The sequence below is a fragment of the Pseudophryne corroboree genome, chromosome 11 (assembly GCF_028390025.1).
Source record: "Pseudophryne corroboree isolate aPseCor3 chromosome 11, aPseCor3.hap2, whole genome shotgun sequence".
NCBI lineage: Eukaryota > Metazoa > Chordata > Amphibia > Anura > Myobatrachidae > Pseudophryne > Pseudophryne corroboree.
In genome coordinates this window covers 325,073,286-325,089,889 of record NC_086454.1, presented here as the reverse complement: position 1 = coordinate 325,089,889, position 16,604 = coordinate 325,073,286, and the positions used below count along the sequence as shown (strand labels likewise).

Below are 16,604 nucleotides of genomic sequence, written 5' to 3'. Positions count from 1 at the left end.
GCACTGGTTTTGCCTATTATATTGACCATGAATAATTTGAATTGGTCCTGGACCACCAACCCAGGGCACCCCTGCAAGTGTCCCGAGGCACCCCAGGGAGACACGGCACACAGTTTGGGAACCTCTGGCTTAACCTTTTCCTGTGTGTGTGTGTGTGTGTGTGTGTGTGTGTGTGTGTGTGTGTGTGTGTGTGTGTGTGTGTGTGTGTGTGTGTGTGCGCGCTGTCACATTTACATTATGTCAGGCAAAGAGTGTGTTTCTTGTACAGCTCACTGCTGGGTACTCTGGGCAGTGCACCTTCCCAGAATAGCGGGCTGAACCGGAGTCGGTTAATTCCATTAAGGGAATGATCTCGAATATTTCTACAAAACTGTCCCGAAATGAGAAAGAGACGCAATACTTAAAACAGACTGTGGATGAGTTTATGAATAGAGCCTCTGTCTCCAAACCAGCGTCTCAATCTCCTCGAATTTGTCCGCAAAAACAATCTCTTGACCATATCCTGCAGTCTGACTCCTATGCTGATGGGTCAGACATGGAGGAGGGTGAGATGGATTTGGAGGGGGGGATGCTACTCTGTCACAGGGAATAGAGGCTCTTATAGAGGCTATCAGAGATGTTCTGCAAATTCCTGATAAGGTGTCAGAGGAGTGTGAGGAATCTTATTTTAATGTAAAAAAGAAGTCCTCAGTCACTTTTCCTGCGTCAAAGGAATTGAATACCCTGTTTGAAGAACCGTGGGTTAATCCTGATAAGAAATTTCAAATCCCTGCTTTCATCTTTTCCCTTTCCTCTGGAGGATAAGAAAAAATGGGAAAATCCACCGATAGTGGACGCATCAGTCTCTAGGCTGTCACGTAAAATTGTATTGCCAGTTCCTGGTGCAGCCTCCCTAAAAGATATGGCTGATCCTAAAATTGAAACTACACTCAAATCATTGTACACAGCTCCTGGGGTGGCCCAGAGACCCACTATTGCATGTGCGTGGATCACAAAAGCCATTGCTAAATGGTCAGGTAACCTAATTGAGGGGTTGGAGTCTTTGTCTAGGGGGATGTTGTTTTACTCCTGCAGCATATACAGGACTCTGCAAACTTTATGGTGGTAACCATAAAAGAGATTGGTTTTCTTAATGCACGCACCACCGCTATGGCAGTGTCAGCACGCAGGGGCTTGTGGCTACATCAGTGGACTGCTGATGTGGACTCCAAAAAAGGCGTGGAAGGCCTACCATTCACAGGAGAGGCCTTGTTTGGAGACGAACTAGACAAATGGACCTGAAAAGCTACTGCGGGTAAGTCTACGTATCTTCCTTCCGCAGCTCCCCCGGCCAGGAAAGCTTATTCAGCTTCAAATTTACAGTCCTATCGGACAGCCAAGTTTAAGGGAAAATCAATAGTTGCTTCTATGGCCTCCAGAGGCGCAAGAGGTAAACAACGCAAACCAGCAACTGCAGGTGCTCAGGAACAGAGCTCAGGCTCTGCTTCCTCAAAGCCTTCAGCATGACGGTGGACCGCGATGCCTGGAGGACTGTCAGGTGGGAACCCGACTAAAATTCTTCAGTCACATCTGATCAAGTTCGTGCCGATGGGTCATAGATCTTATTTCCCAGGGCTACAGACTGGAGTTCCAAGAGCTTCCACCTCACAGATTCTTCAAATCAGGCTTACCAGCTTCACAAGAGGCAAGTATAACTTTACAGCAGGCCATCCAAAAACTGGTAGACTCAAGTCATTGTTCCAGCTCCACCTCATCTGCACAACAAGGAGCACTATTCCAACTTGTTTGTAGTACCAAAATTGGACAGTTCGGTACGACCAATTCTGAACCTCAAGTCCTTGAGTACATTCTTAAAAGTGTTCCACTTCAAAATGGAGTCTCTGAGAGCGGTGATCTCCGGTCTGGAAGAAGGGGAATTCCTAGTGTCTCTGGATATCAAGGATGCGTACATTCACATTCCAATCTGGCCGCCTCATCAGGCTTATCTACAGTTTGCACTGCAGGACTGTCACTACCAGTTCCAGGCCCTGCCATTTGGTCTCTCCACGGCATCGAGGGTGTTCACCAAAGTGATGGCAGAGATGATGTTTATATTCCGCAAGCAGGGAGTGAACATAATTCCGTACCTGGATGATCTTCTGATAAAGGCGCCGTCCAGGGAGAGGTTGCTGGACAGCATTGGTCTCTCAACCAAACTTCTCCAGGATCACGGGTGGATTCTGAACCTTCCGAAATCTCACCTGGAGCCAACACGGAGGTTCCCATTCCTGGGAATGATACTGGACACGGAGTCGCAGAAAGTGTTCCTTCCATTGGAAAAGGCATTTGTAATTCAGTCGATGGTTCGGGAGGTCCTGAAGCCAACCCGGATATCGGTGCATCTATGCATTCGCCTTCTGGGGGAAATGGTGGCCTCTTACGAGGTGCTTCAATACGGAAGGTTTAATGCAAGACCCTTCCAGATCGACCTGTTGGACAAATGGTCCGGATTACATCTTCACATGCACCAGAGGATCCGTCTGTCGCCAAAGGCCAGGATCTCCCTTCTGTGGTGGCTATTTCTCACCTCGTCGGAGGTTCGGAATTCAGGACTGGATCCTGTTAACCACGGACGCAAGCCTCAGAGGTTGGGGAGCAGTCACCCAGGGGGTGCAGTTTCAAGGAAGATGATCAAGTCACGAAGTCATCCTTCCAATCAACATTCTGGAACTCAGGGTCATATACAACGCCCTTCTGCAGGCCTCTTATCTTCTTCACGATCGGGCCATTCAGGTCCAGTCGGACAATGTGACGGTAGTGACGTACATAAACCGACAGGGAGGAACGAATAGCAGCAATGTCAGAGGTGTCAAGAATTCTCCTCTGGGCAGAAAAAACCGCTGTGGCGCTGTCAGCGGTCTTCATTCCGGGAGTAGACAACTGGGAAGCAGACTTCCTCAGTAGGCACGACCTGCACCCGGAGGAGTGAGGCCCTCACCCGGAAGTGTTCAGGTGCTTGACACATCAGTGCGGATATCCACAAATTGACATGATGGCCTCTCGTCTCAACAAGAAGCTCAAACGGTATTGTTCCAGGTCGAGAGACCCACAGGCAGTGGCAGTAGACGCTCCGACGACTCCATGGGTCTATCAGATGGTGTACGTGTTTTATCCTCTTCCTCTGATCCAAAGAATTCTAAAAAGAATAAAAAGGGAAAAGGTTCAACCAGTACTCATTGCTCCGGACTGGCCAAGAAGGGCCTGGTACGCGGACCTTCTGGAGATGCTCCTCGAAGATCCGTGGCCTCTTCCTCTTCGCGAGGATCTTCTGCAACAGGGCCCGTTCGTCCATCAGGACTTACTGCGGCTACGTTTGAGGCATGGAAGTTGAGTGGCTGATTCTAGCTGGAAGAGGGATCCCTAACAAAGTTATCCCGACTATGATCCAAGCCAGGAAGGGGGTAACGTCTAAACATTACCACTGTATTTGGAAGAAATACGTCTCTTGGTGTGACAGCTGAATTTATTCTGCGTCGGAATTTCACCTGGGACATTTCCTGCTTTTTCTGCAGGCAGGTGTGGATGTGGGCCTACGTCTGGGCTACATAAAAGTCCAGATTTCGGCCTTGTCCATTTTCTTTCAAAAACAATTGGCTTCTCTCCCTGAGGTCCAGACGTTCTTGAAAGGTGTTCTGCGCATCCAACCTCCCTTTGTGCCTTCCACGGCACCTTGGGATCTCAATTTGGTGCTGCAGTTCCTCCAATCGGACTGGTTTGAACCATTACAGGAGGTGGATGTAAAATATCTTACGTGGAAGACTGTCACACTGTTGGCCTTGGCTTCAGCAAGACGTGTGTTGGAGCTGGGGGCTTTGTCTCACAAAAGCTCCTATTTAATTTTCCATGAGGACAGAGCTGAACTCAGAACTCGTCAGCAATTTCTTCTGAAAGTGGTCTCTGCGTTTCACTTAAAAAAAACCTATTGTGGTTCTGGTTATCACCGACACTTCTGCTACTTCAAAGTCCTTGGATGTTGTGAGGGCTTTGATGGTATACGTAAAGAGGACATCTCGTCACAAAAAATCTGACTTGCTGTTCGTTCTCTTTGATCCCAATAAAATTGGGTGTTTTGCTTCAAAGCAGACAATTGCACGCTGGATCAGGCTCACTATCCAGCATGCTTATTCCATGGCAGGTTTGCCGGTTCCAAAATCTGTACAGGCCCACTATACTAGGTCGGTGGGTTCTTCCTGGGCGGCTGCCCGGGGTGTCTCTGCTTCACAGCTCTGCCGAGCAGCTACTTGGTCTGGTTCGAACACGTTTGCTAAGTTCTACAAGTTCGATACTTTGGCCTCTGAGGACCTTCAGTTTGGTCAATCAGTTCTGCAGGAACCTCAGCACTCTCCCACCCGGTTTGGGTGCTTTGGTACATCCCCATGGTACTAAATGGAACCCCAGTATCCTCTAGGACGTAAGAGAAAATAGGATTTTAATTACCTACCGGTAAATCCTTTTCTCGTAGTCCGTAGAGGATACTGGGCTCCCGCCCGGTGCTTAGTTCTTCCTGCACTGTTACTTAGTTAAGTATTGTTGGTTCAGCTGTTGCTGTTCCTATTTAAAGTTTGGTTAGCTTGGCTTTCCTCTTGTTGTGTGTGCTGGTTCGGAATCTCACCACTATTTTTATCTATCCTTCTCTCAAAGTATGTCCGTCTCCTCGGGCACAGTTTCCTAGACTAAGTCTGGTAGGAGGGGCATAGAGGGAGGAGCCAGCCCTCACTATCAAATTCTTGAAGTGCCCATGGCTCCTAGTGGACCCGTCTATACCCCATGGTACTAATTGGAACCCCAGTATCCTCTACGGACTACAAGAAAAGGATTTACTGGTAGGTAATTAAAATCCTATTTTTAATTTCAGTGATCACACACAATGCTTTATTCTCTGGGCTTTAAAAACCAAGTATTTAATATATGAAAAAAATATTACAGCCAAGTTCAAAGAACAAGACAGGCTGGAAATAGTAGTTCACCGAGGTTTGACTAGACGGCGCCATGCAGGAAGTGCTTATGTAAAAGGCACCAAAGGGTTCCTAGGAAACTTGAGCGAAGTCTTTGCATATGTGATATGGGAATATGGTTAATCACAAATTTTTAAGTCCTAAATTAAGTGAGCTCAATGGGCGTTGAGTGTGATAGTGATGTGTAATGCTGTCTTCCACGCCGTACATGGTGGGACAGTAATGTTAGAGTGTAAGCTGCGTGCGCTGCCAGCCTGGGATGGGGCCTACTGCAGTAAATAAGCTGCCTGGCACTCACCTAGGCCACAGGTTCTCAAACTCGGTCCACGGGACCCCACAGAGGTCATGTTTTCCTGGAAAATGTGACCGGTGTGGGGTCCTGAGGACCGAGATTGAGAACCACTGGCCAAAACTCGTCAATCATCCCTACCGCACAAGCTCACTGCCTAGGTGTCATTCTTGACTCTGAACTGTCCACTGTTCCCCTGATTCAATCTGTCTCAAGATCATGTTACATACATCTAAGAAACATATCCAAAATACGACCATATGTTATACAAGACACAGCAAAAACTCTAATCCATGCTCTCATTATCTCCCGCATTGATTATTGTAATAGTCTCCTGACCGTTCTTCCCAAACATAGGCTCTCACCACTACAATCCATTTTGAATACAGCTGCGTGGCTAATCTTCATCGTCTGCAGATCCGCTCTGTCAGTCCCTCCATTGGTTACCGGTATTCTACCGTATTAAATATAAAATACTCTTACTTACATACAAGGCTATTAACCAAACTGCAGCAACAAACATCTCCTCACTCATCTCAAAATATCTCCCTACCCGACCTCTCCGCTCTGCACAAGATCTACATCTCTCATCCACACGCATTACTTGTTCCCACTCAAAATTACAGGACTTTATCCGGGATTCACTCACTCTGTGGAATGCCCTCCTACGCACAATAAGACTCACCTCTAGTCTCCAAATCTTTAAACGTTCCCTGAAAACTCATCTCTTCAGACAAGCCTATCAAATTCCAGACCCACCCACATAACCTTCAATGCTTCCCTATCTAATTACATCCTCTCTGTACATTACACATAACATCACATATCTTGTCTTTCTTTACTCTCACACCCTCCTGACACTTGGCCAACATTGCTGGGTGATCATATCATACAACCCATTAAGAACCTAGCAATCTGATGGACCATTATGCAATAGGTAGCATCTATCCTTGTGTATCAATGCCTATTTCCCTATAGATTGTAAGCTTGCGAGCAGGGCCTTCCTCCCTCTATGTCTGTCTGTTTTACCCAGTTTTGTTCTATTACTGTTCTAATTGTAAAGCGCAACGGAATATGCTGCGCTGTATAAGAAACTGTTAATAAATAATAAATAATAATAATACACTAACTTATTCCACACTGCAAGCTTTATATGGTTTCCCGAGTCACTAAGGAGCTTTTTTATAATAATAATAAATATATAGAGGTGACCTAAACCCCCATTTGTATTTTGCACCAGTCTGTGCATGCGAGCACCCTCACCGAATTTCAAGGAGTTTATACTGCTGCACCTGTGTATAATGCCCAGATGTACGCTTTGGATCATATATTGCATGTAAATCTGGCTCTGGTGCTAGGCAGTGCCTCCTGCGCTATTTAGCTCACCGCACGTCCCTGGTTTATACACCGCTACGTTACCCATAGTAGGCTGTGCAGTAGCAATTTTATACAGTGGCATTTTTACTCATAACTCTATTAGAGAATTCCTATAGGGAAATAAATTCCCTTCAATGTCTATCTGCTTATCTCGTTCAGTGATTTGTTTTAGGATCATCGCCATCACCCCTTTGCTTCCATGTAAGTGAAGATATAAAGGAGAACATACTACAGAACATTTCACAGATGTGGTTTTACCATATATGGCCTCCGATTTAGCCAATGGTAAGCCTGTCCCTAGTATACGTAGCGGGCTGCGCCTATCACAGGCGTGCCCTGACCTCATACAGTAACGACGTGAACTGTGCAGTGATATGACTAATACCCGGACAGGGAAAAGACCGGTGCTGATTAAAAAGATTAAACCCCCTTTCCCAGGCACTACACACACAAACCCACCACACTCTTTTACACATTCAGAAATCACTTGCAATATTTAAGTATTTGGTACTTTGCCTCAGGTGTATTATTGCTGGTGACCACTAGGGGGTGCTCATGGTCATTCTGCTTCCTGAAGCTTAGGTTGGCATGGCTTAGCAATGAGCCCTGATGAAATCTTCTGCATGCGGCGCATGTGCATGAGGGATTTGCACACTGTATGAGGTGTAGGGATCATGCAGGTTTGGGGGCGGCTTCCAGATGCCAACTCACGGGCATTATACCTAGGAGCACTCCTGGACACTTGCACATCCTGTGACAGAATATAAATTGTTTATTGTAGTACACACTATTATTTTCTTTGCAATTGTGCTGGCCGGTGATAATGACCTGCTTGTGTAAATGTGTGTTTTCGCTCTACCACATAGGGACTTCCAAGTTCGGCGCATGTTGCATAACTCTTCTTAGAGGGAACCATCTACGTGGAGATGGAAGGGTCCAGGCAGGGCAGAGTGTCCCGGCCACAGAAGATCAGCGAGTCTTCAAAGGTAAGTGCATAATTTCCATATGTTGAGTGCCCAGACGGGGCGACTATCCGGGGTTCCTGGTTTTATTCCCACCAATTGCCCATGTGTACCTGCTGGGTGGTTTGTGCAATTTGCGCTGATTTTAAAGGCCTATAACTTGATTTAATATTTAATGGTAACCCGCAAATATAAAACCTCCAGTACTGTGACAGAGAGAGTTCCCATCGTATGTTGCCTAGTTAAGCAGTGGAGTGCAAGCTCTTCTGTCTGGTCATTTTTCATGGGAATTGGGATAGCCTTAGATGAGCTGCTATGAAAGAAATAAAATGATTTCTCATCCATGAGGGACACTATTTAACACCAACCAGTCTAAGAAAATGTTTGCTTAGTTCTATACAATCCTGATGGTCACCATGGTTTTAAGACCGGTAAATTCCCCAAATTAATATTTTCTTATGAATTATGCAGGTAAAATACACTTGCGTTATCCTGACCTCTGAGACTGCAGTCATTTCAGCTGCTGTGACACCATCAATCCCGCCCCTTAATATTAATCCACCAATGCACAAGCCTGCCAAACGGTCAGTCACTCTGTCTGCTCTGTTACAGGAGCAGCTCCCTCCCAATGAAGGGAAATACCTCATCCTGGACAGATTTCCTTACGTGCTAATGCTCTAGTTATTGATATATTTATGCTCAGGGATAGACAGTCCTCCATGTATTTAGGCAGATAACTGCTTTACTTGTTCTTCTTTGATCATTGTTGTTTCCTTTGTTAAATTCCCAGCTGTACCGATGGGCTGAGCACTCCTGCCTTGTCCTCCGCAGCCTCAATGAACAGAGGCAGAAAGGTCTCTTCTGCGACGTTATTCTGGTGGCTGATGACCAAAGAGTCCCAGCTCACAGGAACTTTCTGTCTGCCTGTAGTGACTACTTCAACTCCTTGTTTACTATCGGCATGAGGGAGGTCCACCAGAAAGAGGTGGAGTTGGTAGGTGCCTCGTACGTAGGCCTCAAGGCCGTCGTTGACTTCTTGTACACCAGCGATCTCACCTTGGACGGAGTCAACACAGATTATGTCCTTGAGACGTCCCACCTCCTTCAGATCTGGCCAGTGGTGGACTTCTGCTGTGAGTATTTGGAAAGCGAGGTAAATGAGGAGAATTATCTGTACCTGCAAGAACTGGCTTCTACGTACTCTCTGCAGCGCCTGGAGTCTTATATTGACTCGTTCATCCTGCACAACTACAGCACTCTGTCCTCCACCAGCGATTTCCTACAGAACATCTCCATCCAGAAGCTGTGCCAGTATCTGATGAGCAGTCAGGTCCAACATGTAAGCGAGCATGACCTTCTGCAGTCTGCCCTACAGTGGTTGACTCATTGCCCAGAGCGGGAGAACCAAGCCTACCAAGTCCTCCAGAACATACGCTTCCAGCTAATCTCCAAGAGCGACCTCTTGCATCAAGTCCAGCCGGCCATTTGTTCCCTCCTGCCGAAAGAGGCAAATTGCGAGAGCTTGGTGGAAAAGGCCATCTATTACCACAATAATGTGGCCGCACAGCCCTTACTCCAGAACACCCGCAGCACTTTGCGCATGGGGACCGAGGAGCTTCTCTTTGTCGGCGGGGAGGTTTCTGAGCACAGCCTGGAGTTGAGCGATGACGTCTACAGCCTGGACATGAAAAGGGAGCGGTGGTTGTCAGAGACGCAGCTCCCAGCGAGACGAAGTCACCACTGTGTCATAGCACTTGGCAACTTCATCTATGTGGCCGGAGGCAGTTACTCTAGGGACAACGGTGGTGATGCGGCATCCAACCTTCTCTACAGGTATGATCCCCGCTGGAGTCAGTGGATCCAGGTGAGACTGTCATGCAGGAGGCAATGGTCAAATGAAGCTTTACGTGTCTAATGTCAATCAGTGTTGTACAGCCCAAGTCATGGGCACTTCTAGTGAGTCCTTCCAAGAGGTCTTGACTTCCATTGCCAAGTATTGGTGTAGATAAAAGGGGTTGGTATTTGGAGACCAGCAGCCAGGATCCCGGAGGTCAGTATACTGACCCCGGGATCCCAGCCGCAGAATACCGGCAGGGGCGAGCTCCCTGCGACCTCTGGTCACATAATCGCTTCCTGATAAAAGGTGCAGTGCACTAACACATATTGTAAATGAAGGAAATAAAGTGTGAATGACGCTGTAGCGAGAACTGCAGTAGAGGAAGTTAAGGGCTCCTTTCTCACTAGGGTTAATGGGGTTATCTGTAGATATTGAGAGTCAGCGGACAGTGGGCCTAATTCAGAGATCTACGTAAACCCGATCTTTATGTACATCTCTGATGTTTTTTGGATCTGCGCATGCAGAGCTGCACAGCGCATTTCAGACACCGCAGCATGATTGCAGGCATCATACGGGGGGGGGGGGGGGGGGGGCTTCAGCAGTGTGAGCGATGGCAATGGGGTCAGTATGGGTTTGTGTTTTACATCCTTATGTTGGAATTTATAATTTTGCCATATCTAACATTCATATTATTTTATATACAATGGCTTACGCCCGGTCTGTGACTTATTCCGGGACCCCTGCATAAGCGTGCCTTCTGGGTCACAGGGCCATTCCTTATTTGCAGCAAATTAATAAAAAATTGTGATTAAGGGCCGAGCACCCGTTTGTGTAACACAACTAATCCAATGTCTCCCAAATCCAGTCCTCAGGGCACCCTAACAGGACGTTTTCCATATCTCCTTGCTGGAGCACAGGTGACGCAACTTATAATGGTGGTACTAACTATGCCACAACATGCGCTGGTAATATGCCCTTTGGACTGGATTTAGGTGTCACCGGACTGATCTGTTCCAGGCGTTCCAGTTACTAAGAAGACTAAGCAAATCACACAGACCCATGAAGCTTTAGGTTCCTGAGCACTGTCCGTTGTATTGCCTCCCCCCTACCACCCTGTGACGGACATATTTCTCACGTATTGTTTTGTCTCCTTGAAACTTGACCACAAACCTTGACAGATGGCCTGCATGAAACAGCATCGCGTGGACTTTTATTTGGCAGCGGTGACCGACAAACTTGTGGCAGTTGGCGGGAGGAACGAGAATGGAGCCCTCTCGTCCGCCGAGATCTACTGCCCACAGCGTGATACCTGGAACTATGTATCCGAGCTACCCAGGTGACTATAACCTTTTGTTATATGCAATCATCACATCTTGTTCAGTTCTGCCTAATTCACTCACATCACCAATACATCGTGTTGGCCAAGGTGAGCACACGCTTCACCATCAGTGGCCGTAGGCACGTGGCACACACCTATCCCAAAATCTATCGCCAGGACTGAGCATGATCCTGTGGGAAATCCATTCTTCCGGCCCTCTGGTGGCGGACGCTGGTTCTGCAGTTTATCACTAACTTTCAGTGAGCAGGAAACCATGCGATGTGGAGTTTTGGGCTGATGTCCAGGAGATTACCGATACGGGATCTATAATCCTGAATGCTGAAATTTATTTTTTATTTATTTATCTATCAATGACCACTGTCATTCTCCTAACAGACACTATAGTAGAGCATTCAAATCCAGCTGCTATGGAACTACACATCCCAGCATGCCCTGCCACAGTTCAAGAATGCCCTCATAGCAAAACTATGGCTGGACATGCTGGAATGTGTAACTCCTGAACATTTACTCTCCGTGCACTTATTTATACGTTATGTTTTATTTCCATTAATAGTTTTTTTTTTGTTTTTTTTTCCTATTTCATTTTATTTATTATTTATATTGTTATGCTATATATTTGTTGCCGCTATACCATATATTAATTTACACAGCATTGGCCGTATCTTGGTTATTCCTGCCCTACAGTAACCATAGAAGGAAACATTTGGTAGCCGTGTGTCTGTTTGTGTAACAATGGCTAGCAGCAGTAATCAACGCAGGAAAGGTTCTTATCTGTGTACGGTAATGATGTAGGGAGCCATAAACCACATGAGCTGGGCACACCGTACAGGAGAAGGCACCAATGCGTTACAGTGAGAGTAACTGATGCCAAAGGAAGTGATATCGGCAACACAAACTAATCAATGACCTTTACATCCCAGAAACTATAGCCAATACAAGAGATTCGCTACATTCACCCTATAGTTAGCAAATAGGGGTTATTAATACACCTCTTTTTATTGAGTGTTTCTACACAACTGGAATTAGGACACTGTAAGCTTAGCGTATGAGAAAATACATATATGTGTGTATATGTATGTATGTGTATATATATATATACTAGGTGCTTCATCGCGCCCTACGGGCGCTCTTCACACCGTCGCAAGGGGCTACGCCCCCTTAACCCTTGCATGCCTTTCTGGGGTTTAATATTTGTATTATATGGAGTATTACCTGCATTCCTTTGTTAGTGGTTAAATATTGCACAATGAAAGGGCGTGCGATGGTGAAGGAGGCGCAGCCCCTTGCGACGGCGTGAACAGCACCTGCAGAGCACGATGTACAGAATGTAGCGGGTGCGGGGGGGACTGCGGATGGTGTCTGTAGATGCTGCGGGTGGAGGGGGGGCAGAAGTGGGGGTGGGGCCCGGATGGGGAAGGTTCGGAAGGTGCTGCGTGTGGGGGAGGGGCAGAGGAGTGGGGGATGCAGATGGGGGAGGGGTCCGGAGGCACTCCAGGTGGGGGAGGGGCAGGGGTGCCACCGGTGGGAGAGGGGCAGGTGTGGGGATGTTGTGGATGGGTGAAGGGTTCCGGAGGTGCTGTGGGATGGGAAGGGACGGGAGTGCCGGGGGTGGGGTAGGGGACCGCAGGCACCATGGGTAGGGTAGGGGCAGGTACGGGTGGTGCGGCGGATGGGGAAGGACGTCCGGAGGTGCTGCAGGTGGTGGAGGGGCAGGTGCGGGGGTGCCATTGGTGGGGGAGGGGTGGGGGAGGGGGGGGACCGCGGATGGAGGAGGGTGTCTGCAGATGCTGCGGGTGGAGGGGGGCAGGTGTGGGGGGAGACATATAAGGGGGGTGAATGGTGGAGGGGGCCTGGAGGTGCTGTGGGTGGTGAAGGGGCGGAGCAGTGGGAGCCGCGGGTGGTGTAGGGGGTCTGGAGGCACAGCATGTGGGGGAGGGGTGGAGTGCCGCATGTGGTGGAGGGGAAGGTGCGGAGGTGTGGTGCATTGGGGAGAGGTCTGGAGGCGCTGCGGGTACTGTACCTGCCAAAAAGGTAGTTGGAGGGTATGCAGTAACAGGGCCAGGACAGGGGTGACAGGGTCAGAACAGGGTTGACGGGGCCAGGACAGGGGTGACGGTGCCAGGACAGGGGTGACGGTGCCAGGACAGGGGTGACGGGGCCAGGACAGGGGCGACGGGGCCAGGACAGAAATGACAGGGACAGGATAGGGGTGACAGGGCCAGGGTAGGGGCGGCAGGACCAGGACAGGGGTGACGGGGCCAGTATAGGGTTGACAGGGCAAGCACAGGGGTGACAGGGCCAGGATAGGGGTAAAAGGGCCAGCATAAGGGTGACAGGGCCAGGATAAGGGTGACAGTGCCAGGATAAGGGTGAAAGGGCCAGGATAAGGGTGGCAGGGCAAGCACAGGGGTGACAGGGCCAGGATAGGGGTAACAGGGCCAGCATAAGGGTGACAGGGCCAGGATAAGGGTGAAAGGGCCAGGATAAGGGTGACAGGGCCAGGATAAGGGTGGCGGGGCAAGGCCAGGGGTGACAGGGACATGACAGAACACAGGGCACGGGAGAGATTGGTATTAGGGACAGAACAATGGTGACAGACAGATGTGTCTTACCGGAGTCACTGCTGCTGGCTGCTGCTGTTCCACTCCAACCTGTTGGGATCTGCTGCTGGTGGAGACCTGGCATGGCTGACTCTCTCAGGCTGGAGTCCTACTTCCTCTGCCCGTCCGCAACCCTCCTCAGTCACACACCGCAGACCTCGCGCAGCTGCCGGGCACTGTGGTAAGGGGAGACTGGAAATGACTGGTTAGCCCCCAGAAGATGCTGCGGCTGGAGGGAGGAGGGGGTCATAGCATGCACGCGGCGCGGACCTCGCGGCTGCCGGGTACTGTGGTAATGGGAGACTGGGAGTGACTGGTTAGCTCCCAGGAGACGCTGCGGCTGGAGGGAGGAGGGGGTCGGAGCCTGCAAGCAGCTCGGATTTCTGCAGCGCTACCCGCCAGCTAAACTGTGTGAATGAGCTGGGCGCACCTCACTGCGGGTGGCAGCGCTGCAGCTAGCGGTGGGGTTGCCGAGGCTGGAGATAACAGAGGCAGTACGGAACCTGCACAGCGGCAGGTGCCCCACAAAACTACAGCTAAGAAGCGTGGAGTGTGCCAGAAAGTGACGCTCCTCCGCGCCAGAGAGACCCTGCTGAGTATGCCGATGTGGGGGGTCAAGCACACAGTGAGCCGGTGCCCGTCTGTCTGTATGACATACCACTCACACAACCAAACCTCCCAAATGTCCCGATTTTCGCGGGACAGTCCCATTTTTTGGGGTCTGTCCCGCTGTCCCACCCGCTGGTCGCAGTGTCCCGCGGTGGGGGGGCAGTTGGAAAGCTCCTGTACTCGCTGTTCTGCTTAGCAGAGCAGCGGTGAATAGTGGAGACAGAGGGAGAGGGGGCATCAGGGGGTACGGATTAAGGGGGGGTTCCAGCAGCAGAGCCGAATTAAGGGGGGGGGGGCAGGGGGTACTTACCGTTGGCCCCACAGTTTTAGGGGGCTCCCCGGCTGGAGTAGCTCTGTCCCAGCTCAGAAGCTCCCCCCCCCCCCCCGTCCTGCCAGCAACAACGGCAGCATTGTGCTACAGTCAGCACACGCTGCTGCATATTGGAAGGTCTGTGGTGTTGCAGGGAGGCAGCAGTCTCCCTGCTTTCTTCTGCCTGTGCGGGTGTGTAGGGGGGAGCGACCACCTCCTCTGGATTTAGCCCTAGCTGAGGGGCCAAAATTCCATTAAAAAAAAATATTCGGAATTTGCATAAGGGGGCGTTGTCGCGCGGGCCGCGATTAGGCCACGCCCCCAATCCCACAGCAGGCACAGCAATGAGATAGGGCTCCCTGTCTCAAGTGCTCTGGGCCCCCTGGACTCATAATCAGCCCCTGGGGGCATGCCAGCAGCTCACAGAGCGCTGGGCATGCCCCTTCACTGATGAAAACGGGGACCCTCCCGTGAAGCCACGCCCCCTTTTCGCCGAGTGTGTGTCCCTCCTGTCTGAAGAAAGCTCCTGCAGAAAGCTGGGAGGTGTGCACTCCTGCCTGTACCATGCCCATACTATCTGCTTCTGCTCCTAGTCTCCTGTAGATTTGGCCAGATCTGTGACTCATTTGACTAACTCCGCCCAGTGTTGTGACTCCGCCCAGCATTAGCAAATGAATCACAAAGTCACAGATCTGGGCTATTATATAGGAGATATATATATATATATATATATATATATATATATATATATATATATACACATCCACAAAATGAACGGCACTCAGAGACCGCAAAATAGTATAAAGTAGTGTAATCCAGTGATCCACGTTTTGGGGAGTTGATCCCCGTCATTAGGACCAGGGCAAGAAAAGTGACTTTATACTATTTTGTGGTCTCTGAGTGCCGTTCATTTTGTGGATGTGTATATACCTTTGGATTCTGTCTTAGGAGCAAGTTGGTCATATAACGGGAGTGCCGGCTGCTGCTGTATGTGTATGTATGTATGTATGTATATATGTATATATATATATATATATATATATATATATATATATATATATATATACTAGGCGATTCATCGCGCCCTACGGGCGCTCTTCACACCGTCGAAAGGGGCTACGCCCCCTTAACCCCTGCACGCCTTGCTGGGGTTCAATATTTGTATGAGTATTACCTGCATTCCTAGGTTTGTCAGTGGTCAAATATTGCACGACGAAAGGGCTTGAGATGGTGAAGGGGTGTAGGCCCTTGCGACGGCGTTAACGGTGCCTGCAGGGCACGATGTACAGAATGTAGCGGGTGCGGGGGGGGGGGGGGCGGATGAGGCAGGGAGTACGTAGATGCTGCGGGTGGAGGGGGAGGTGGATGCAGGTGGGGGGTGGGTACAGGACCTATAACTATATGATTGTATGTGTAACAATATATAGGACACGGAGATGAGGATGTATGTGATATAGACATACCCGCATGAAGAGGTATACGGTGTCATTAGACACAGAGAGGAGTGCTGGTACAATGCGGAACAGAGGCAGCTGTGTCCTCTCTCTACACCGTACCATCCTTCAGGTGTAGCAACGCGGACATGTTGCGCACGCAATGTCTCCACGCGGCCGCAGGTGCACCAGTCCCCTCTGCATGCGCTATGTGCGTGCCCCCCTCAGGTGCAGTAGGAGGAGGGTGCGCAGGCTGGTGCTGCTCCCAAGGCCAATGGGCATGGACAGCACGGTCATGTGCTCGGTGCTGGGCTTGCGCCCTGCACTTGCAGAGTGAGGGATAGGGAGGAGGCGGCACAGCGGAGCATCACCAATATACCGGTAACTATGGGGGGCACCGCAGGGGGTTATGGCTCCTGTCCTCCTGGTGAGGGTTTGTCAGGGAGGTATCAAGGAGCCGGTGGTATGGACCGTGTATGAGACGCATGGCGGTAGGGAGAGGATACAGAGACGCGGGGCGGTACGGAGGGGACAGAGACGCAGGGCGGTAGGAAGGGGATACAGAGACGCGGGGCGGTAGGGAGGGGATACAGAGATGCGGGGCGGTAGGGAGGGTATAGAGAGACGCGGGGCGATAGGGAGGGGATACAGAGACGCGGGGCGATAGGGAGGGGATACAGAGACGCGGGGTGGTAGGGAGGGGATACAGAGACGCGGGGTGGTAGGGAGGGGATACAGAGACGCGGGGCGGTAGGGAGGGGATACAGAGACGCGGGGCGGTAGGGAGGGGATACAGAGACGCGGGGCGGTAGGGAGGGGATACAGAGACGCGGGCGGTAGGGAGGGGATAGAGA

The 16,604-nt window shown here is 50.0% G+C and overlaps 1 protein-coding gene across 2 annotated transcripts in view; it reads left to right on the top strand.

Annotated features, from left to right (window-relative positions):
• Positions 1-16,604, top strand: part of KLHL36 (kelch like family member 36) — a 55,664-nt gene that overhangs the window by 1,867 nt on the left and 37,193 nt on the right. For both annotated transcript variants that reach the window (XM_063945707.1, XM_063945706.1), the window contains 3 exons: positions 7,527-7,646; positions 8,413-9,486; positions 10,638-10,795. In XM_063945707.1, the coding sequence (XP_063801777.1) occupies positions 7,587-7,646; positions 8,413-9,486; positions 10,638-10,795 (1,292 nt within the window). In that variant the 5' untranslated portion in view covers positions 7,527-7,586. The remainder of the gene's footprint in view (positions 1-7,526; positions 7,647-8,412; positions 9,487-10,637; positions 10,796-16,604) is intronic.